This window comes from Diorhabda carinulata, chromosome 2, assembly GCF_026250575.1.
Source record: "Diorhabda carinulata isolate Delta chromosome 2, icDioCari1.1, whole genome shotgun sequence".
Classification (NCBI taxonomy): domain Eukaryota; kingdom Metazoa; phylum Arthropoda; class Insecta; order Coleoptera; family Chrysomelidae; genus Diorhabda; species Diorhabda carinulata.
In genome coordinates, this window is record NC_079461.1 from 4957965 (window position 1) to 4983284 (window position 25320).

The window sequence follows — 25320 nt, forward strand, 5'->3', positions numbered from 1 at the left end:
AAACAAACGTATTTTCTTTGATTATGCCGACATTTCTAAAACCTCAACATTGTAATGTGTTCGAGATGAAAAAACTATTATTAATAGTAAATAAACTGTAAGTGATATATTTGGATTGTTTTCTGGAGAGCAAATTTGAAACTTGTCCTATAAATGTAAAGAAAACTACGACACCTACAATAAAATTACAAAAAAGGAGGAGCCAATTAGAGATGGACTCAGTAATATAGGAGAATCGTTTTTACCAATTTGATCAGATTCCAAATAGACGCCATCTATTGGAAGAGAATGAAAAATCATATCCTAACGTATATGTTCATTTATCTATGGAAACAGGAAAGAACAACACTATAGAATTGACATATCATCTATGTTTACGCCCGATCACAGACATTGCACTTGAAGAACTGAAAGAAAAGGTGACAAAAGATAATAACAAACTATTGGTCATATATGTAATAACTATTACATATATGCACACAGATATGTCACAAAAAGAACTAGAAGACAAACTATTGACGACAACGATAAATTGTATATTAAGAGGAGAGACTATACAACAGAAGTGGAGGTTTGATTCATTTCGAAACAAATTTCGAAGTGTATTTTTCAATAACCTATTATTTGATTCTTATTTACTGAATCATTCATTCATTTACATCAATTTGAATTTCTAACAGTTAGATAGTCCAAATATTTAATATTTTCGTTGGTGACAACGTACTTTTGTGGATCTTTCTTGTCGAAAGCTGTGTTTCATACAGAGCTACTAATTTACATCTCAAAATCTATATGTGTGACTTGGTCTAAGAAATTATCCGATAAAAATATTTTAAACTATTTTCTAAGCGGTCACACGGTTAAAAACATAAAAAGAAACCGGTCAATATGAATAAAAATAATATAATATTACCGTAGAGATAATAAGTTTTCAAAATGGCTTTGCTTGTTTCATGGAGTATAGATACAATGGTCCAGACGTAATGTTGAAGAAATAGCATCAATTTGAGGGGGCGGACTTTTTACCAGTAGAGAGCGCTACTTTTCAATAAGTACTTGTTCTTTTCTAAAGCATGCGTTAATATTCTTTTATTTAAGATTGAAAAAGGAAACAATATAGAGATTAAAATAAATATTTGGCAAGCGATGAAGACGTGGTTCGTCGGCTCGGCTTCTTCGTCGCCTCGGCCATAAATATCTATCTCGTATCGTACTAAATCACTTCCCGGACTTATAACGTAAATAACCGTTACATACTTCGTGGCTTGGATTCAAGTGGGCGGACATGTTTTATAAAAGATGTTTATTCATTAAATATGGACTTTTATTGTGACATACACAAGGCATCATCCGAGTTAGTTACAGAAATGTAATATGTGAACTATTCAATATTTATTAAGAATGTTAAAAAAAATAACAAATTTCCTTACATTTTCAGAAAAATGGAAGATATGACAACAATGTAAATAATACTATAATTAATCTCTACCATATTATGAAATGGTTACGAACAAATATTTATAAAAATCATACAAACTATTTTCGAAATCATAAAGGTGTTTCATATTCAAAACATATTTTACTAAAGTTAGTAAATAATTTGATGTTGTGTATGTATTATTTTTTATTATAACAGATTCTTGTTTATTTGAAAGCCTTATCCGAATATTGTGTAATCCAGGTTCAGTTTTATGGGACAATTTCAATTATCAAAATGTAATGTGCAAATTGAAAAACTAAAAATTTTTCTTATGAAATTTCCAGACCTGAACGACGGGGCTTAGCTTGTACCAAAGCTGGAAAACTCGGTCTTGGCAAATCAATAATGGCCCAAGCCTGGTTGAGGTCTGGGTAACTTAGCATCGGCCATTCTATAGTCAACCAAGCCTGAGTGAACTCTGGCTGAATTCTTTTATGCATGAATGAGAATCAAAAATAAAATAATAAAAAATAGTATCATTTCTTTATATTTTTAATTATTGAAAATCTATTCTTACAAGCAACCAGCCTGGCCCAGGGCTACAGACCAGTCTTGGGTTTATCTAGTCCCGCCAAGTCTGGGCCAATAATGGCTTCCAAGCTAGGGCTAGAGTTGTATATACTAGGTCCAATACTGGGCCCATCGTAAAATCCTATATAGGTCGCCTTAATTAATGTCTCTTTTGATGGAAAATGAGTTATAAAAAACAGGTAAAAATTGCTGAAATAGATCGAAACTTCAATCCTACCTCTTCTTTTTTCTCTATTCTTAAGACTTGGTGTTGTTTCTTCTACAATTCATCCTCTTGAGAACTAGATATCTAACTTTCGTCCCATTTCTTAGGACGGAAGGTCTTTATTTTTATTTTTTCCTAATTTTCAATTAGAAGAGATCTAAAATCTATTTATCAAGAAAAACATATGAAAAGGTCTAAGAAGAAAAAAAATTAGAGAAACTTCAATAATTTTAACCACTAAAATTGTAGTGTTCACTCTCAATTAAAATATACAATCAATTAATATGTATGAGAAATAGAACAAAGCGAAAATAATCGATATTGAAGCAGTCAGTGTGAAGAAGGTGTCTGAGTACGCCAATGTCTAATGGATAACGTGAGGGTTGGCCGTCGTCCAGCTTTTGTAACGAAAGACTTTTCGACCGCATTGAAGTCGTGAGTGTGAGTGACCATTGACGCGATTTTTGCTTACCAAAAAATAAAAAATCTTTAAACCACAATATACTTTACATTAACAAACAAAAATATTTAATTGATAGTGAGTGTTAAGTGTTGACCTCCCATACTTTTTTAAACTTAAAAATATGACCCTGATATCTGTGAGCGTTATCGACAAATATAAATGGTTTGTTGATGTCATTTAGATGTTTAATTTTGATTAAATGCTGTTTGTCTAGTTAACTGTAAATTTACTATAGATTGTAGATGTCGGTAGATGTCAGCAACGTTTGAGTTTACTTTTAAATTTTAATAACCTAAAAAAAAGTAATTGGGAATCTTGTTTCTTGATTACTTTTAATCTGGGGAAGTTAGTTCAGAAAATCAACTGTTTCCCAAAAGGGAAAACATATTCAGCCACGATCATTTTCCTAAATTAAGCTGGAGCTTCCAAGAACAGCATTCAGCACTTAGAAAATAGAGTCTTTCATTTTGGTTCGCACAAAATGTTGTAGGCATCGAAATAAATATTTTATTCATATATTATAAGTTTAAACTAAAGAGCATTTTTTTTTTCAAAAATTGATTTCAGCTGTAAATTATAAAAGATAGATCTTCAAAAACCATACAATTTGAATTTTTTTCAATACGATCATTAGCAACCGAGATGTCGAAAGTTAAAGTTTGCAGACAGAATACTATGGGGATTTTTGATTTCGTGATTGATTCATTAGACTCGAATTTCGAAAGGACTAAGCAGTACTTGCAAGCTGCATCGCAAGCACGTACAAAATTTGCTAGAGAATTTAGGAATATGATCGTTGGTCGCAATATTTTCGATTGAGGAGGAAAGTTGATGATTATTAAGACTGTCGCTTTCCAATATACAGTTTATTTATTGAATAATCATACAAAAAGGAAACCTCAACATTCGAGTATAGCCTATCGTATTCTATGCTTTTTTAAATCCAATATTTAGCAAGCTTTTTGAAATCTTGATAAAGTAATTCCTTAAGTTTTGTCGCACTGCATTTCCAACATCTCCTTTGGATTCAAAAACTAAATGTTAGGAGTTCAATACTACCAAGTTCTTTGATCTAATTCAGAACAACTTTCGCAGTATATAGCTTAACATTATCTTGTAAGAAAACTAGCTTGAGCTAAACCGATAAACCCCATTCACCGGCATTGATTGCTCAACCAACTGGAATGATTTTGAAGTCCTAAACAACAAGATTCTCCGTTCGAACGGATCTCTCTTTGTCAAGTAGCAATACGTCTAATAGAACTATCATATTTCAGCAGGACAAGGAGTTGTTTTGTGTGGCCATATTCGACAACTTTTATAGATCTTACTTAATGGGTTTGAATGATGTATTATGGTATAGGAGACCGATAAACGACGACTGCTGGTACTAACTTGACTTTTTATAGTGCTTTACTTGTAATCGGAATATCTCACGGACAACTTGAGAGCGAACTATCTTCAAGCATCAAATCTCCATTATTGAAACGATTAAATCAATGCCGTTCCTTCGTTAACAGTGTCCTCCTCTGAACTTCACATATGTTCCTTGCTGCCACGGCTGCTTTAAACTTTTTTCTTCAAATTTTCAATTTATTATAAAAAAGTATTGGATCTTCAATAAACAAAGAATGATTTCAGCAAAACTTTTTTGCTTAACTTAACATGTGGTGACTCAGTTGGTATTATTCGCGTTTCTCTACCTTCTGCTCTATAATTGTTGATTTTTGACAGCGTGGTGCACATTTAAGAATCGATATGCGGTTCATGTATTTGTCTGTAAAAAATTACTTTTCCATTACCGTTACTACAAATGAAAATACAATCTTTTATTTATTGTTTAAGAGCTCTTCAAAATTTGTGATGGTTTCTGTGAAATAAACTTTTTTCGGGTCCTGTATATGCAGTTTTATCAATTTAAGTCGGGAATATAATAAGTCACTTTAATTAGAAACTTCTGTCTAATGTCTATAGCATAAATGAAAATAACTCGAAAGTAGCTGACAGGTTAGAGAAACAAAAAAATTATGTGGGTAAACATTTAACAATTCTCTAATGTCGCGAGTGTGAAAGATAAGAAATAATGTGAAAATGACTTTCATATATGTAATGCCTTTGCATGAAGAGTACAACGGCTACGGAAATATCGAGAATGGCGGGTACGAAATAAAAACCATTTCATGATCCATATATTATTAATATGTAGAGCGTGCTGGTCAAGATGGAGTAAATCTAATATTTCCAAGAATAAAGCGTGCAAAAAATTATATTTACCAACACGAAACTTCATAATAACTATAGAATTTATATAACATTACAAATTATAATTTTTTTTTTCCTCAGAAAACGGAGAATAGTGCATTATGAAAAAAAATTGAAATAATACTTAACGTGATTATGAAAATTACTCAGAATCTCTTAAATTTTCTTGTAGTACAGTGAAATAAGATTTTTGACATGATACACTAAAAATTCGCACACACTTTCTTGATTATAAGTATTTGAATACTTTGTATAACGAAATGCTTAGAAAGAAACTAATATAATTGAGATTATTGAATTTCCTACTAAAATCCTTTTTTTAATACAATTGTTCGTTTACTTAAAAAAACGATTACCTTCTTATTTTGCAGCTGTACGTGAAAACAAACTTTAATAACTTCTTGAAAATCATGGTAGATAAAACATCAAAGTACGTTGGGTTTTCCAAGACCTCTACATTGTTTTCCAAACAAAGATTTTTGGAAACGCCACCGTAGAATTGGTTTTTAATTAGTTTTAAGTAAACTTTCCGTGTTTTTCCAGGTGCATTATTAAAATTGAAGAAATTCTTAATCAAGTTGTATTCACAACTAATGATAACTAGATCATCCTCGAGGATATTGTTAACAAATTAAGCTCGAAGTTCGTTGTTATTACTTACCAGGGATAGAAAAAAATTGAGTTGTACGAATCCCCATTTACTTGAGTCGAATAAATTTCCGCAGTCAAAGTTGAAAATAATTTTTAATATGCGTTTTACGAGGATATAGTGAAAAATACTTAGCCTACTATAGAACCAAACAAAATTTCAATGTGAAAATATTTTATTACTCAACATATTCTTCTCTAAATTGGGTACATTTATTACAGCGAACCTGCAACGTCTTTACACCTTTCAAAGAAAAAATGTTTCTTCTTGTTATGCAACTCAGCCTCCCACAACTTTTATTCACGAACTTTTAAACTTTTTTTCAGTTGAGGAAAGAGATGATAGTCGGACGGAGCCAAATCTGGTAAATAAGGAGGTTGATTTAGTAATTCAAACCCTGAATCACGGATTTTTTGAGGGGCAACATGAGATTTGTGTGCAGGGGTGTTGTCCTGTAAAAACACATCACCTTTGGATAGTTTTCCGCGTCTTTTCTCTTTTATTTTTTTCCGTAGAGTGGTCAGTAATGTTAAATAGTAATCTCCAGTTATTCTTCTACCCTTATGCAAAAAATCAACCATGATTACTCCATGACAATCCCAAAAAACTGAAGCAAGAATTTTAAGGCTGATTTTTGGATACGGAACTTTTTAGGTCTTGGAGAACCAGAGTGTCGCCATTCCATCGATTGTTGCTTTGTTTCTGGATCGTAGAAAACCATACAAGTCTCATCCATAGTAACAATACGGTTTAAGAAGTCTACATCGTTTTCCAATCGAGCAGAGATCGAACGCGATGCTTCTACACTTTTACGCTTTTGGTCAACATTGTCTCTTGTCCAAATTGACGTGAACGCGTTCGTATGGAATATTCAGTGCTTCAGATATTCGTTTTAGCCCGTTTTAGACGGTCGGATAAAATCATGTCATGAACAGCATCGATATTTTCGGGGACTGACACAGAAACTGGCCTTCCCAATCGGTCATCATCTTCAATGATGACCGATGATGAATTTACCTCTTTTGAAGCTTGAAGGACATCGATCACCAAGGGTATTAAGCATATCTTCGTAAATCTGCTTACCTCTTAACCCTTTTAAATACAGGAACTTGACGATGGCTCGATACTCCAATTTTTCGATTTTCGCAATTTCGGTGGACATTTTTTGTCTTTTGATTTAATGCGAAGCTCTGGTTCACTTTTTTGACGTCAAACTTTACACTCGTACATGAAAAGTAAGATAAAATGAATTACAAAAAAACATTTTATTTCAACGGTAACATTTTATAATTTTAAACTGGTATTTATTTAGTAGCAATAAAATATAAATAATAAAAAAACTAATAATAATAATATGTCATATTATTCCGGTTACTCGATAGCTGAAGAGATGGTACTAGAAGAATTATCATTAAGATTGCGGATTGAGCCTGCAGTGATAAGGGTTCTATTATTTACTTTGTCAATAATATATTTATCATATTTGGTTTCATATTCATTCAACATCCTCAAAAGTTTCGATATACTTTTTAAACAAAATCTCTCTTGTAAAAAAAGTAATTTTTCCAGCTTTCTTACAATGGTGATCGCCCGTTTTTTTGACTCAAACACCCATAAGGCGTCGGGGTCAAAACTGGTTTCACTTTCTATGCTGCATACTATCAACGTTTTTTCATTTCCTAGAAGAAGATCAATTTTGTTCTAGTCGAAAGTGACAAAACTGTTTATTTCAGTTTTGGTAGAATTTACATCAATTCAATGATCTGCAAATTATCTTGTTTACAGACATACGCAGTTTGTTGATTGTCTAGTGAGCGAATCAGTAACTATCCTTAACTTACCATTGCTTAATGAAAGGGCTTTTTGAAACCAAGCAATAAATCTCTCCGATTGCTTCAGACCTGGGGTCTTATTGCATGTTTCTGATTTCTTTTCGTTTTCCCACGTTTTCATGACCATAAGTTGATGGTTTTTTAGGAAACCTGAAGGTCGTGGTCTTCTGAAACTAATTCTCCCTGGTTTCTCCAGGTGATCAGCTTGTTCATTACCGTGCACTCCGGTGTGGTTTTTCTTTATAAATTTGTTTCAAAAACAGGTAAAAATTGAGGTGTCCACCTGTTTGAACTTTATCAAAATATTAATTTATTTGGTTTGGGTTTTTTTTATACTTTTTACTGTATTTTCAAGGTATTGTTTTGAATTTGAAATTTTATCCGAAAATAGAATACAAAATTTTGTTAAAAGACGCGTTATGGGGTAGAATCCGCAATGAGGTGATAGAGGATCTTTGATGCGATTTTTAAGCGCGTCGTGAAACTTCTAGCGACTTTTTATTGTATGTATCAACGAAATATGGATTTTAAAACATAATTATTGTATACCATTTAATTTTACGTAAAAGAAATAACAGATAATAATCTTAAAATGCCCATCTTTAGAAACCAGTAAGCCTAGACGTATGAAAGAATTTTTACAATGAACATTCTATTGTATTTTTTCATAACTTGTGAATATTCATTTCATTTTTTGTCTTGATTCTTCATCCTAGTTGGTGTTTAGCGTATTTTATACACCAAGAATCTAATTTTTCAACGTTCTAGGAAGGGTGCAGTATTTAACAATAGTTGCCACAATCTATTTAGTCGTATTTTGAGCGATTTCTTTCGATATAGATAAAACTAACACCCTAGCTATTAAAAAATCACAGTAAAATAGTAAAGTAGCGACTATTTTTCTTTACAGTTTGCCTCCGGGTCAAGCTACACCGCCAAATGAACCTGAAAAGGAACCTCCTCCGAAAAATGCGTGTTCCAGATTCTTCACAAACTGCAGTTCTAAGATGTGCGGTTGCTGTAAAATAAATTCTAAATCAAAGACTGATGCTAGTTGCTTCAATTGCTTTAAGAGGAAACAAGCACCCGCTTCCATTGTTGTTGAAGATGAAACTCAGAAGAAACCTAAACTAATTGAAAGATTTAACTGTTTTAAGAAGCAAAAAGTTGGAGACGCTTCATCGTGCTTTCCAGTTGGAAAGAGGAAAGAAAGTTGGGTGGAGAGAGCTGATAGTCTATCCCATCCAGCAAGGTAACTCATGATTTTGAAATTGTATTAATTCCTCATTTTATCATTCTCCCAGCTAAACCACTCCAATTGTTTCAATAAAATTATGAATTATCAAAAGTAATTTATATTTTTTCTTAGGTATTTGATGACTCTTATTCAAAGATGAAGGATACTGTACCTACCTCTTGTTTTGTTTATTGTTATGCATTTTTTTATTCCTAAAATTATTTAGTCCTTGAAAGTATCTTCAATAATGACTTTTGCAATCTAGTATTCGAAACTTGAAGAGTTGTTTTTTCTATTTTTGAGTTCATTTCAATACAAGGTTTCTGTTTTTTTTTGTTTTCCCTATTTATTAATATTGCCATATTAGACTATTATTTCTTTCTGTAAGAATCTGCATAGGTTAAGATGTAATGACATTGTATTAATGTAATGTACGAGGATGGTTCCAGAAATACCTGACTTAACAAAAAAAATAAAAAAAATGTTGAAAAAATATACTGGTGCATTGTCTTGATGAAACAACACTTTCTTCTTAGTCATACTCGACCGTTTTTGCTTGATTTCTTCGCTCAAATGTTGCAAGAAGTTGGAATAATACTTGCCGTTGAAAGTTTTTCCTCTTTCAAGATAGTCAATGAGAATTATCCCAGGCGCAACCCAAAAAAACCGACGCTATGACTTTGCCTGCAGGTGGAACGGTATTTGTATTCATTGGAACCAGTTTTCTCTTTTTAGTCCATTGTTCTCATCCATGGTTATAAAACGGCTCAAAAATTGGGCTTTCCTAGTGTGAAATATTGTCAAACACTCGATGGAAACATCTTCACAAAGTTGTTTTTGTTCCATTGTGAGCAAACGCGGCACCCATCTTGCGCAAAGCTTTCTCATGTCCAAATTTTCAATTAATATACGATGCACTGCACTTTTTGGAATGTCTACCATGTCTAATAACTCGCGCATTTTCAGTCGACGATCATCCAGTACCGTTTTGTGGATTTCTTCAACATTTATAGAGTCGTCACTTCATTTGGTCGACCACTGCGATGCTGGTAATTGCAGGTCACACGGCCTCGTTTGAACTCTCTCAGCAACACAATATTTTACTGTTGATAACGAAGGAGCAGTCTCACCCAGAGTAGATTCTAGTTCAACTTTTATATTGGTTGGGCTAAGGCCAATTTTTTCCATGTTTACAAACTCACTGAAAACGTTCACTATTGATGGTTGCCAAGCCAAACAAATACTAAACAACGTAGCGTCTTCAAAATTGAAACATATGCTTTATATTTTTTTGTACTTTGTAATACAGTGATACCTATTTTTCAAGCAACAACCGGTCATCTCTAGGTTAGGCTAGGTACCTCTGGAACCATCCTCGTAGGAAATATTTCATTTAGTTCTTTTGCATCCTAATTTTTAACTTCAACTTTTCTTCCAATTATCTCCATTAATCTCAATATTTCCATTTTTTCTGTATTCACTATTAATACTGCCTAGCAATTTGTTTTTTTTTGTATTTGTAATGTGAAATTCTTAGATTCCTTCTATTTTATTCTTTATTTATTAGCAGGTGTTACTTGTAATATTATTTTTTCTTCTTTATTAGTAATTTCTAACATGATACTCTTTTCCCTTCTATTCCTTTCAATCATTGGTATACTAATCTACTTACAGGAATAAATGTTCGAAACAATGTTGCAAGAACTTCATGGCCACAGTATGTTGTATGAATTTGTGCAGAAAAAATAAACCACTCGAAGTGCCCGAAAGAAAAGCTTCCATAATTAGTAAGAAAAAAAGTTTAACACCGACTACTGCTCCTCCTCCGGAGGTAATTGTATACCAGGTTTTTATTAATTATAATCATTTTGCTAACATATTTTTTTTTAGGATGTTCGTCCAAACATAGATTTGAGTTTGGTTGAGCACTCTTCACATATGAAAGGGGCTATCCCAATTCTTCCAATCTGCCTGGCTTGGTTCTGTTTAATTCTCAATTGTATTGGTCCAGGATCAGGTAAAATTAATATTTGATATATTCATTTATTTTGATTTAGGCATCAAAAAATATGGTGAGGTACATTTGTATTAAAATCAACAATAGAGTAGAAAACTTTATCTTGTTGCTGAAATGAATATGTTTCTTTCCTACAAGATTTGTTGCTTCACATTTAGTAATGATGGATAGAATGAAAATCTTTGTTTCAGGAACTATTATCAGCGGAATACTTAATCTATGTATTGGAATACCGAGGTTTTCCCAGAAAGACGGACCCAGGCCAAGAATAGGAGCTTTTATCATCAATCTGATCATAGGCGTCAGCCAGTGTTTCACAGTTCTATTTTGTTTAGTGGGATGGGGATGGTCCATTTGGTGGGGTATAATAATGATTAAAATAGCAAGTAAGCAACTGTTTTGACTACTTTTACAAAACCGGTTAGAAAAGGACTGAATTCCTTTAGCTCCTTATTTTTTTAGGAATTACATAAAACATAATTAGAAACTGATTTTACGAATATATACAGGTCAATAACATATTAACACAACTCTATATCTGACGGTCGCCAAGAAAAGGGACCTAATATTTTTCACTTAAAAAACGTCTTTTGACACTTTATATTTTGTAAAATGACGTGGAAATGTTGAAATTTCTCGTCTAGGTATATACATACGATAAAAACGTACAAATTTGTCTGAAGATTTTTAATAAACGCCGAAAAAAATGTAATAAAACGATTCAAAAGTTGAAAAAACAAAATCAAGATGCTTTTTCTAATCGATAGTTAAGCACCACCTACAAATTCTAATAATTTACCATTTTGTCAGATGTTCAAAATCGTTTTTTCCATTCTATCAAAATTTTATGAAAAAGGGATGAAAAAAAATGGCACAAAATATTCTAAATTGTTAATTTTCATTTTGTTTTTCGAATAAATCAAAAATATGAACATCTACTGATATAAATTTGAAATACAGCTGCTACCAGTGCATGCAGAGGCAATAACTAAAGTTATTGTCACTGAATAAGCGGAAATAAAATTAGGTGAAATAGGAAGTGACGTCATAAAAGTAATATTCATTATCACGAATAAAGCTGAGAAAATAATGAAAATATTGCAAAAATATGAATGTATTTCTGATTTTAACACACCGAATGTCTTTTTTGAGACCATCACATATATTTTTTTCTTATTTTTTGGTGTCTATTAACCATTAATACATATTTTCAAAACGAAAGAGTTGTATATCACCCTGTATATATTTCAATTGTGAAATCACTCTGAAAAAAATGTATTTGTATGTAAATATATTTTTTAATGGAATTTTTTTGGAATCAATTTCATTTATCTCTATTTTAAACAAAGCTAGAAAGAAATTTAAAGCGAAAAATCCAGTACATTGCATACATCTATTTTTTATAACTCATGATCATGCTGTACATAATTACCATGATAAAACAAACTATATATTCTTATCTACGAGGGTTGTTTTTATAAAACATCTCATCGCAGAGAATGATGGCCAGGAATACAGCAGGTGTTTGGTGTAAGTAGCAGGCAATTGCGCTCAAATCACTGGCTATTCCAACAGGTAATTCCCGTTGAGTTTCTATCACATAAGCATGGCCGTGGTTATTATTAGTTTCTTGGAGACAAAAGGGAACAGGGAATTCGTCGAAGAATGAATCCAGTGTTCAGCGAGTTGACCAAGGGAAGCTCGAAGGTTCAGCGTAAGTGTATTATTGAAGCGTTAGTTGGGTCCCAACGGTGTTGACTGACAACCCCAAAACTCCCAAATGAGTGCAGCTTTAGAGTTTTTCGACCACTACAATACTGATGCAGAAGATTTTATTGAAATGAACGAACAATTACTACAAAGGATGCACACAAATTCTCAAACGAGATCCACAAAATACAAACGAACCTTCCTATTCAAAACAAACGAAGAGACATACCATGACTTTTGGAATTGTTCTGATCTGACAATGCTCGTCCTCGAAGCGCTCGTATAATCCAACGACTCCTTTAGAAATTTACACGGGATATTTTCGAACAACCATCATACAGTCCCGACTTAGCACGGAGCGGTTTCCATAGTTTTTTTCCCGAATTTAATCAGTGGAGCTCAAAGAAACCGTCACAACTGACTTCCAATCAAGGCGGCTAATTTTATGAAAAGGATATTGGAAAGCTTCTTCACAGATATGATAAATGACATAATTATCAAGGTGATTATGCGGAGAAATAGAATGATGATAGAATCTTTTTGTATAATCACCCGTTTCTTCTTGACAGCCCATCGGAGGTTAAAATACAAACAACCCTCGTTTAAAAAATTACTAATTGACTTAAAAATTAGTCAAAATAACTAACATGTCCTATAAAAGAAGAAGTTGGTTCGAATAATCCTCTTTTTTTAGAAGACTATCTGTGAATGACTTGTTTTTAAAATATTATCATAATCTCTGAACTATAGGAAAAGCGGCAAATTTGAAAATTGGAAAACCAGAGAGTTCAACTAAAGAAGATTTAGTAGCAAATACAAATGAAACGAAAACTAACGAGGAAAAAATAACTCGACAATATGTAAATAAAGTTACGCTTTTGAGAAAATTTAAGAGGTAGGAGTTTGTCCTAAAACGGTATGGGTATTGACATCAATCACCAATGTTTATTTGAACTACTGATGCACCTAATATTGATCAAATTCAATTGCATGAATTTAGTGATAGAGGATGTTACAGAAATTGTTGGAATGGAGAATGGACTACGATGCATGTTGATTCTAGAAGTACAAATAATGTTTAGTAGAATGCCTAAAATCATTTGGGAAAGTGGCATGTCTACATTTAGTGAATGATCAAAAAAATGAAACCAAAACATATTTTCCACATTATATATATACTAGCGGACCTGACATACGTTGTCCTGCATGATATGTATGAAATGAAAGACAAATAATATGATAATTTCATTATTCTTTATTTTGAAATAACAACTAAAAACAAAATTCGTTCCAATCAATTATGTTTGTTTAATTTTATCTTAATGAGAGTTGATGAACAATATTTTGAGTATAAATGAATAAACTTGACGGTTTTCCAACGCGAGAACACGCCATGTGAAAAGACCGAATTTTCTATATCCAATCCACAAATCGACATTGTGACTTATTGATAGCAAGTGCCAAGCGAATTGGAAATTGCTGACGACTGAATAGAATTTGCCGTTCAAAAACATTGCCCATATTTTTTTATGAATAATCTTGTACCGTTCTATAGCTGGCATTTAAACTCCGAAGCAAAATAATAGTGAGTCAATTTTTAATAGCAAGTTATGTGTTGCATTCCTGGTAAATACAACGAATTGAAAAATTCAACAGGACAGTTGACTGCTTTGTCAGTGTCGATCTATTTGAACAATATCATCCAAAAACCGATCCACTCGTATGCACACAAAATACAACGCTACCTATCGTACTTATTTTAGAATGTAAAAGCTCTCACTTGAATGCATACAGTTATAGTATAGATTAAATAGCCTAGACACTGATTACAGTGCCATCTGATGGGCTGATTTGTGAATCTAATCCAGGACGCCACCCAAACGCATACAAATAAATTCATTCAAATCGGTCCAGCTGTTTAAGAGTTCATTGACATACACACGTACAGGAGAATCATATATGTAGCAATTACAAGAATAATAAAAAAAATTGAATATTAATTATTAAGAAAAATTCAAATTGTTTACTACTTAAGTAATTTTTTGAGATGTGTACAGTTGGTTTGATGTAAAACCATATTCACTTATGAGCGAGAAGCTATGAGCGAGAAGGATGTACCAGTATCTGTTGGATAAAGTTTTTTGGTCAAAAATAATGTAAAATCCGCGGAAATTTATTACTGTAGCGATTCGGAGATAAGTGTCCCTTCAAGACTCAAGTGTATGAATGGTGTTCCACTTTCCGAAAAGGCCGAAAAGTGGTGGCAAACTTATCACTTGCGCTACACCCCTATGAGAATGTCAGCGTTGTAGAAAAACTTTTGGTGACGTAACAATCCGAGAGGGTGTGTCAGGAATCACCCTTGTTTATTCAAGTTTATTCAAGTTTATTCAAGTTTATCCAAGTTTATCCAAGTTTATCCAAGTTTATCCAAGTTTATCCAAGTTTATCCAAGTTTATCCAAGTTTATCCAAGTTTATCCAAGTTTATCCAAGTTTATCCAAGTTTATCCAAGTTTATCCAAGTTTATCCAAGTTTATCCAAGTTTATCCAAGTTTATCCAAGTTTATCCAAGTTTATCCAAGTTTATCCAAGTTTATCCAAGTTTATCCAAGTTTATCCAAGTTTATCCAAGTTTATTAAAGTTTATTCAAGTTTATACAATTTTACTCAAGTTTATTTAAGTTTGTTCAAGTTTATCACAACGTTTTATCGAAATTGTGAGTTAGATTAAAGTGTTTATTTTGTAATTTCAATGTTTCTACCAACTGTGTATGAATAACTTGATTTATTGCAGGAAAACATAAACGTTTCAAGCAACTACAAGCTGTAGAAGAAGCAGCTACAGTACCTGGAACAACTTCAAATCCTCGACAACGGGACCTAACAAAACGTTGAGAAAATCTGGATAAATTTGAACTTAATATATATGCTAGGAAATACCGGTCAAATAGTGTCAAGTCAAAAAAAAATTATCGAGTAATAAGCGTTTGAAATTAATCCTTGACTTGACCCACATAATTACCGCAATAGTAACTATGTACATGACAAAATTTGAGATTAGTTTTCTGGCACTAATTGCACTCTTATTTTTCGACTTATTGACACTAATTGAGCGGAGGTGCGATGTGTAATGAAAGTCAAATAAATGCAATTATACAGTTGATTAATAGTACCACACTGTGGAAACTTCTAAATTACAGGTATTACTGGGTTTTATATATCATCAAAATGGATTCAAGTGGATATGAAATCAGATATTTGGTAGAGTGCGAAATCCGAAGCTATGAATATGAAGATGTTAAATTGATTATACTTAACATTAACATCACATATCCACTCAGTGAGGAAACATTCATGAATACATGAGATAAAAATTCGAATACAAACTAGAAATTACAGAAAATGGTTATAAGAATTATTTTGAACGGATTTCACTGATAAATATTAATTAAGAAAATTTCCAATTGGTAATTTTTAAATAAAAAGAAACTGGAAAATTGGACTCGATGCCTCTAAAGGAGCCAACTTACAGCCTCCAATAGACGTGGCAGATAACACTGGTCTCAATACACCTAAGCTACATATTTCTAGCTTTGAATCTGAAAATTTCGTGGAAAGTATTCTATTCGGTATACTATTAATTGATTCTGAATATCATTCGATTCTCTCAATACAACATAAGATGTTCCATAACCTAACAATTTTGCAGCCTAGGGTAAAACTTGAGATTAAATTAAGGTTTAAATTATGGCTTAAACTTTAGTTTAAACCAATAATAAACATTATTGCTCTATTTCACAACTCACAGTTAAGCAGACATTTTTCTGTCAGTTTTCACTAGCGCCGAAATATAATTAAAGTTTTTCCGATATTTGTTTTAAATTTGTCTTGGTAAAATTGAATAAAGAACAATTTGCAATTTCTCTAACAATGAAGTAGTACTTCGGGTTAACCTTATAAAGAAACACAATGAAATTTAAAAAATAATTTAGAGAATTTGAGGATTTGCTCTAGGACGAATAACTTTTTGGTTTCTCGGCGCGTCGACATTATCAATAACTTCTTCATCATCATCGTTGAGTTCATCAAATATGAAGTGCAAATTTTCATCAAAACTCTTTATAATATCGTAAAAATGTGAGCAATTTGAAAAAGTTAGGTTCGGATCCTCCATTTCTAACTGACCAACGGTGATGTTTAAACCAAAATTTGTCGTTAACCGCCATGTATAAAACGTGAAAAAAAAACAGGATCTGTGATTTAAAGTTACGTTTGAGGTTCAAACCTCACTTGTAAAATTAAGCATTTTAGCTTTATGCAATAATTAAAAGTTTAAGTAGAAGCATTATATATATTAAAATGATATATTTGGTGTCTTTTGGACAAATATTTGAAACTTTTCTTATATTGATGAAATAGTCTGTTTACAACGGTAGTAAACTTTCGAAAATTTATTAGTCGAATTTAATGTCAATTTGCAGGGAAGCTTCAGTAGAATCACAGTTTCATTGATCTTCTTTCTAAAACTAATAAGGATTCTTTAGATACGATACGGTAAAATTTTACACGAGGAATTACACATAACAAAAGTCTGTGCGAAGTTGGTGCCATAAAATCTGACTCCTGACCGAAAGCTCTCGCGTCAACGGGTCTGCTCAGATTTCCTTGAAAGGTCAGAAAAAGATCTGCTTTGAAAAGGGCTCGATTTGAGTCGATGGAAGCGGCGAAGCGAAAAACGGCAAAGCTCCTAAAGGCACTCACCAAAGAAGACTTCCAGCACTGCTTCGATCAATGGAAAAAACGTATGGAAAGGTGTGTGGCGAGGGGAGGGGAGATTATTGAAGGGGAGCATTCGAATGAAGAATAATTTTTATAATTAAACCCTTTTTCGTAACCGGTCAGGTTATTTAATAGCCAGACCTCGTATATCAGAATTTCGTAGCATATATATTTAGTTTTCAGCATTTGAATGTAATACTACATTTTTGCTGGTCAAAAATGACGTTATATTTAAAATTATATTAACTTGTAACAATAGGAACTAACGCAATAATATTTTTTGTAACATGTAGATTTGTAAGTTATCAAATTTGTATAAAATGTAAATAATAACATTTCTTCGATATATTCAGACACTTTTAAGGATTTTTAAAGTTGAATTGTAAGTTGTTTTTATATAAAATATGAGGTTTAAATTCACTGTTTATAGTGATACGTTCAAGTTTTGATTACAAGTATATCGTCGGCTTAATCGGCGAAATGCGTAATAGCCCAGTCATATTAGGTAAAAAAAAGGATCAACCTCGGAATGAAAGATAATAATCTCAAAATTGCTACAAACCTTTGTTTTGTGGTTATAAATATTGTCTCAAAAGTAACCATTACTATCGTGTCCGCGTATTAAGATCAAAGGTCATCAAAATCGGTTTTTTGCAAATATCTCGGTTCATATTGCTCAAATGAGATTAGTATCTATAATATAAGTTGTAGAGTATAAAATTTTCTACAACTTTTGCTTAAACTTTTTTTACATACAATCAACCATTTTTCGTGTGGACCGCAGTAGAGTGCGCAGCGTATAGTCATGACTGCCGTCATCATAGGAAAAGATACTGACTTGATCGTTATTTTAATTGGACGTACTCAATCACATCAACCGGAAATTTTCTTTAAAAAAGTTGGCAAAGGCAATATTGAAACACAAATTTAATCTTCCAAAAGTTTTTGACCAATATCTTCGTACTAAAATGCACACTATACTTCTGCGCTGTTTAAAAAAAAACTGTTTCTAGAGCATTGGAGGAAATTTCCAATTTGGATAAACTGGTGTCTACTATCAAATTCAAACGTGGTTAGGGAAGAATTTAGAACATCAAGAATGGGGCTGGGTACTGGACTTCCAGCATCAGTCGAACTACTTAACATAATATTTTGCAATTGCAAAAATGGTTGTGGATGCAGAAAATTAGGGCTACTATGTTCTTTAGCTTGTGGCAACGGATAAGCTTGCCGTAACGCTCCAATATATCCACGTAATCCTGATGAAGAAAGTACATACGATCCTGAAATTCTGGAGATTAATATGACCGATAATAAGGAAGATGACAATTAATTGAACATTTTCGAGCGACAACAAGAAGAAGACGACGAAGAAGAAGAAGATAATTGACATTGACATTGACAATCAATTTTCATATTTAATCTCACATTTAGTAATATGTCATAGTTTTGGAAAATCATTTTAGGAGGTAAGTTCAGAGTCTAAGAATCGGAAATAATACTTCAATAAAGTGTAGAAGTGTTGGAAAAGTCGTAGGAAAGAAAGATACCAAGCATTGAATGAAGTTTTACTGAATAGGTTAACAAGCATACTACTGTTAAGTTGAGTGACGACAGTAAAAACATCAAATGGAGAGAGGAAACATTTTCAAAGAATTTTGGCAATATACCTTTGCAGAAAAGAAGTTATTTGTTTCAAGAAGATCATACACGAATAAATTTTATTTGGGCAAAGAGAAACTAAGGGTATGTAAGACGATGTTTCTCAATACCACAGGAACACAAGAGTGGGTGATCAAGAAATGGACAAAAATTGATGAGTTAAAGACCACAGACAGAAATATAAATTCTTCAACAAATTCAAATGAAATTCCCAATACCAATACCTCTTTGAGTCTCTACCGAAGATGGAATCATATTATTGTAGAGCTTCTACATCAAAACCTTATCTAGAGCCCGTTTAGGGCTCTAAAGACCATTTGATCAAGTTCTATAAATATGATTACTGAAAGACACACAAAGTTCATGTCTCGATTGCAACATTTCATAAAGAATTCGATCAAAAACGGCTATCTCTGTACAAACCAAAGAAAGATATCTGTGATACGTGTGTAGCTTTTGAAACTAACAAATTATCAGAAGAAAGATATCACATCAAACTGAAACAAGAAATGAGAAAACCAAGGATAAAGAATCAGCAACGGAGGTTGGATGGATCTGCAATCAAGCGTAATCAAGGCTATTGCTATCTTTGGAAGAAACTATCTACAACAATACTATAAAGAGGATCAACGGAAGCAGTTACCAGAACCGTAATATGACATTATCAAATGACCTATTCAATTTCGCTTTGGATACCATAATGCAGAAGTACCTACGAAAAGGCCACACACAAATGGTGATGGATAGTATTTATTCTATCATTGAAAGGAAAATTCGAAACAAAAAAGCCAATATACCAGCAGATTATATATACGTTTGCAAAACAGCGTGCCAGAAAAGTCCGTACAAAGTTAAGTACTTTGCCAAGAAATACGATGGACTTAATTATTTTAAATCGATCCTGTAGAGGCACGTGTGCATCAATGGTAAATTGATTTCTATGATAATTTACCTCATTACTGAACATTTGGTTTTAGAATAAAACAAATATGTATACCTATATAGGTTTATTTTTCAGTTTACAAGAAAATGTTTTTTCATTCTCTTAATAAAGAGTTTTTGAGAAATAAATAACCCGCTTTAATTCATGAGAAAAAATGTTTATCTCAGTTCATTAGGTCCTAATTTTATAAACAGATTGCGTAGCTCCATTTTCTTGGAAAATACGGAAATCAATTCAAAGAAAGTGAAATAACTTCACAATATCATTTTATCTATCCATAAAATCAATCACTTTTTCTCAAATTCAGTATATTTCATTAGAAAACTGTTTTATGTGTGCCCTGAAAAATTTTAGAGAATGAAGTTACGCATTACGCTGATTAAGCCGACGATATGCAATGAGTTCATGAATCGGTTCATAAAGTATTTTATATTTTTGGAGGCCCAATAAAACAACCACTGCTGCAATTTTCTATTTCATTATAGAAAATAAAAGAAACATTCTGGTATTCGGAAAGCTCATGTTTTACTTGGGGCTTCCATTTACGTTATTTACCTATATATATATATATACAATTTGTTTAGTGTGAACCCTTCCCACATATTGTCCTGTTTGTTAATTTGCTTTTTTCGATAAATAATTCATAGATATATCTACATAGTGGAGTGAAAAAACAAAAATTTCAAAATACTATAACACAAATAATAATTTTAATATCAAAACAGTCAGCAAACAACTTGATTTGAGAAGTAAGTGCGAGTAAGAATTCCAGAGCGCCACGAAAAAATTGCTTCAAAAAAAGTCGTCAAAGTTTCCCAAAAATAAAATTTTACAAAGTTTACAAAGCAAAATTTTTACTATATATTCAATAAGACACTCAAGACAAGACAAACACGTCGAATTAATTTTAGTTCATTGGCAAAAAAGATCGTAGAATATCTTTACCAGTTTTGCCAAAGTTTTCGAAAGAAGGAATGCAATAGATTTTTGTTCTTATTTGTTTTTTTCCGCAAAGATGTGAAAAGAAAATAGTATTTGTAGGATTTTAGTTCTGTAATGAATAAATACATTATTGGTTAGTTGGAAAAATGATTGATAAAATATGATGTGTATAAAATCAATACACTTATTAGGTACTTTTCTTCTTCTTTCTAAATTTGAATTATATTTAAAATATGTCAAAAATTCACTTCATACACTTGATTGGGAAGTTTCTAATGAAATTTAACATCATTAACTAATAATACTAATCGATTTCATTGAAATGTCTTTATTGTTGAATAATATAAGCTGACTGGATAATTCTATGTTGATTTTTGATAGTTTTTTTTATTGTGATTTCACTAGTTTCATTACTCTGCTTCTTCTTTGTTTATCTATGCTAGATGTTGAGCTAATTTTTGTTTTAATTTTTTTTGAGTCCTCAATGATACAACAGCTTAAATGTTCTATTCAGTTAAAAATAATGATTCTGAACTCTTGTCGTAGTTTGACTAAAAGCAATATTCTAATATTACCTTATTATTGATATTAAATGTTTATATTAAAAAAATTATTTAACCAAACCAGCAAAATCAAGTTACGTCACTAACTTTTTATAATTTAGTCAGAAAAGCAAATCTTTCTATATTCCATCACACCCAATAAACCATCGGCAAAGTTAAAAGTAGCTACTGTGTTTGAATATTCATATTTTTTGCGGAATACAAGTAACGGGTTCCACTATGACGAATATAAGGGACTCCCGTAGCCTACCCACTAAACCGCCATCTTTTTTCATGTCCGTCCAACCGGGACCTATTGTGATACATCTGGTTGGTAGGTCTGTCCGTGTATGTTGTTTAGTTTGTTAAATTTCTGTATGATGTCATCATACGAGGCAACCGTCTATATTATTTTGCCTAAAAATTCTTTCTGTGTAGATAACAACCGCTTACGACTATTCTACCTTGTGCAGCATCACCTGGACGATATTATCGAGGTTCATGCTACCGACAGCCTTCTCTATTTTCTCTCTCAAACCTCTCTAGTTGTTACACGAACACTAACGTGTGTTCGACGTCATCGTGTTCACAATACGTACACTCAGGTGTTTGTACTTCCTTCATTTTGTGGAAATACCGTCAGTAGCCAAGTCCCGTCAGAAGCTCGATAATGTAGAAATTCACATCTTCAAACATCCTATCGGTCCACCATCTAAAGTCTTCTATTAGTCGTCGCGTCCGTTTTCCTGATTTTTTTTTATGTTCACCGTTGTTGCCACATTTGTATTGTTCTAGTGCGTTCGACAGTTGCCGCATCCTGTCGTGTTATATCTGAGATGCGGGGATTATAGCCGTCACCACTAAGACAACCTCTGCTGAGACAGTCCGGTAGAAGCTGGTGATTCTCAGTGCACCTGGTCTTTTTACCATCGTCATCGCTTTGCAGTATTTCTTTATTTTTAGGGCGTCTGATCAGACCTCAGCCCCACACAGAGGAATTTAGTGAGTCGTCGCCATCAGCAGCCTACGTTTCCCCTTGGTTCGTTAATATTTACCATTAAGCGGCTTAAAGATACTGCCCTCTCGGCCGCCTTTTGAGATGTCTTTCGTATTTTCAAAAAGGTTTTTTATGAACAGAACTCGATTGATATTTATAGTTGCTATCTCTTTCCAATATCATAGGATCGTTCAGCACGTCGTGTCGCACTTGAAATTAACAAACTCACCTTTGACGACACTAGGCAAAGTGTGAGGCTTGCCAAAGTATTTGAACCGCGCCTGTGTGAGTGCTAAGCATTAAAAGATAGCTCGGTCTGCAGTTTCTTCCTTCTCCATGTACCAGCATTATTCCAGGTCGTCCGTGATGCCCATAGTGTGGTGATGGCATAAAAGAGAAAGGAAACTCATCTATTTATGCCTTAGCTTGTCTCTTCACAAGAGTCTATCCATCCCCACAGAGCATACCTTGCAAGCAGACTGTAGTGTAACATTTGGTTACACCAAGAATGGGTCTTGGACAACTATCATTTACCAGTTGTTGACTTTTTTACCTCCAGCACAAGGCTAGAGTTTACCGTTTCAGATGCTCTGGCTTGTATGGTAGCTCTATTGTCGGGCAAGATTGAGATAACCGTGTTCCTAAAGCATCGATTGGGTATATTGTGTCCATATTACATCAAAACGAATATCTCAGCTTAGAAGAGAGTAGCATGTTCCCCTTGGGAAGAGAATTTGCAAATTTTGGAGTATTCCCCGCAAAAGCTTCCGTTTTTCAGTATAGCGAGCGTAGGTCACCAGCTCCTGCGGCTCCAAACTCTTATTATTGACGATCGTAGGCACAATTTGATCACTGCCCATCAAAATAATTAGACATTCACCCGAGGTTGAGATTTTCTCATGGCCAATTGTACCTGCCTGCAGTTTAGTAGGACTTCAAAACCACTGGTAGGGGCTGTAAAATGGAGTCTGTGATACTAAGACACGCAAGGCGCTGAACTCTGTCCAGTCGAACTCTTTTTTTTGCTTTGTATTTAGAGGTACACCACACGAGAGCCACGTACGTTTGTAGGAGTTTGAGTATTGAGGTATATATCCAGTGGGGGATCTTATCACATCATGTACAATCAAAGACCTTTCTCCATGCACAGAGCAAACAAGTAGCTTTTTTACTTTGAAACAAAATGTGTGATAATATGGAAATCAGTTGTTATATTTTTGGTAACAAATTTTTTCTTGATTTTGAGGTGTGATATGTAATGTTTTACCAAAGAAAAATGTTTTTCAAACAACTCCTGTAAGATTTTTCTATAATTTTTGAACAGAAGATAAAACAAGTTTTATTAATCAATCCTAATGTTTCCTTGAAAAGTTTAGTTATAATATTAGGAGGGTATCATAATAATTATTTAGTTTTTAGAAATATTTTGTTTAAACTCTGTTTATCATTTTTATAATAAATATTGGAAAATAATTTTGATGTAACAGAGTTAGATGCACCTCTAGTAATTAGTTTCTCTAAAAGAATTCTTTATATATATATATTGGAAAAAAAATCATTCAAAAATAATTTATTTTCGTTATTCAAACGTTTTGTTATCGTATTCGTTATGGAATGCAATTAACACATATTGGTTGCAAATTAAATATATTTTCGTATAAACCAATAGATATAACTTAGATGATCTATATACGGAGTGACCAGAAAACAATTGACAAACATGTTTTTTTAAAATAAAACTATTTACTGAAATTATACAATTATCGTTGGGAGGTACAAATATTTGGGCTAGCTCTGCATCAAATTTATTAAAATAAAATTGTTCTGTATAAAAAAAATAGCAGATATTTTCTTACCTGTAAATTTGTATACGTATTTTGAATAAAACTTTGAAAAACGAATTCGTTTATTATTGAATCCCAATTTTCAAAATCAATTTAATATGAGATTTAACGGGAATATATTGTTAACAGGTTTATTTTAGGTTTATATCTATCTATGCAGGGTGGAAATTAATTATAACAAAAAAATTAAATTTTGTAATACTGAAATAAATCTTGTCTAAATAAGTACAAAGGTTTCGGAACGTGAAAACCGTAGCTGGAAGTTGCCACGAGGAGGTAGCGACGTATGGACTTTCCACCCTTTAAAAAACATACTTATTATCCTTTTTGGCATCCACCACCTTGGAATGACTGGGAAATCGTGCAAAATCTGGGGCATCTCAATTTCTCCATAGATCAATCGTGACAAGATTGCAGATTCAGTGCCTTTGCAATAATTTATTTATTCGGATACATCAAAATCAAGGTGAGATATTTCAAAGCACCTAACATTTCCATTGGGTTTTGATTTAGTCGCCATAATCCTTTCAAATCTAAGCTTCCATTGCTAGAAGAATATTTTCTGAGATGGCAAAAAACGCATTTCTTTGAATAACTAGATCAACGACGTCTCTATACTGTTTCCTAGTAAAGTTGATGATTTACCACAAATAAATAGCTGCATCCTTGCAAAAAGGTTTCACTTTGATTTCAACCATACACCTTAATAAGAAATTCGGCAAGATTTCGAGAGGGAGACACAATTTTATTTACAGTGCCAACGAGAATGAGCAATCTTTTCTTTTTGCCACGTCTTCGGTTGATACTGGTTGACAAATTTCATTTAAGTACTTCTAGTCAGCACTTAAGTCTTCCTAATCAATTTAAGGCATTATTTATAATTTGGAGTTGGTAGTTTTTCGCAATTTCCAAGTTGTTTGACTATTGGAACAGAAAATCCTCTGTCTTTCTATTAATATATTGAAATAGGCTCAAAGGAAGTTCATTTGCCCGTAGTAGATAGATATTTTTTAATATTTTTATGATTCCAGATTTACCATTCATAGTATAACCGCACTACTCTCATAAAACAAACTTACTGGTCGTATTATCGGGGACTAAGGTCAAACAATTAGGCTGTTTGCAACACTCTATACTTCTTTTGGGTAATTATTTGCAATATATGAATTTATCGATGAGATAGATACAAATAGCTTGAAGATAATTGACAATAAACTTGAGT

The 25320-nt window shown here is 32.7% G+C and overlaps 1 protein-coding gene across 1 annotated transcript in view; it reads left to right on the plus strand.

Moving 5' to 3' along the window:
• The window catches only part of LOC130903677 (putative uncharacterized protein DDB_G0277255), a 54259-nt gene extending 37905 nt beyond the window's left edge, over positions 1-16354 (plus strand). Inside the window, exons 6-10 of the mRNA XM_057815903.1 lie at positions 8333-8674; positions 10334-10490; positions 10550-10676; positions 10868-11062; positions 15184-16354. Coding sequence (XP_057671886.1) covers positions 8333-8674; positions 10334-10490; positions 10550-10676; positions 10868-11062; positions 15184-15284 — 922 coding nt within the window. The 3' untranslated portion in view covers positions 15285-16354. The remainder of the gene's footprint in view (positions 1-8332; positions 8675-10333; positions 10491-10549; positions 10677-10867; positions 11063-15183) is intronic.
• The last annotated feature ends 8966 nt before the right edge of the window (positions 16355-25320 follow it).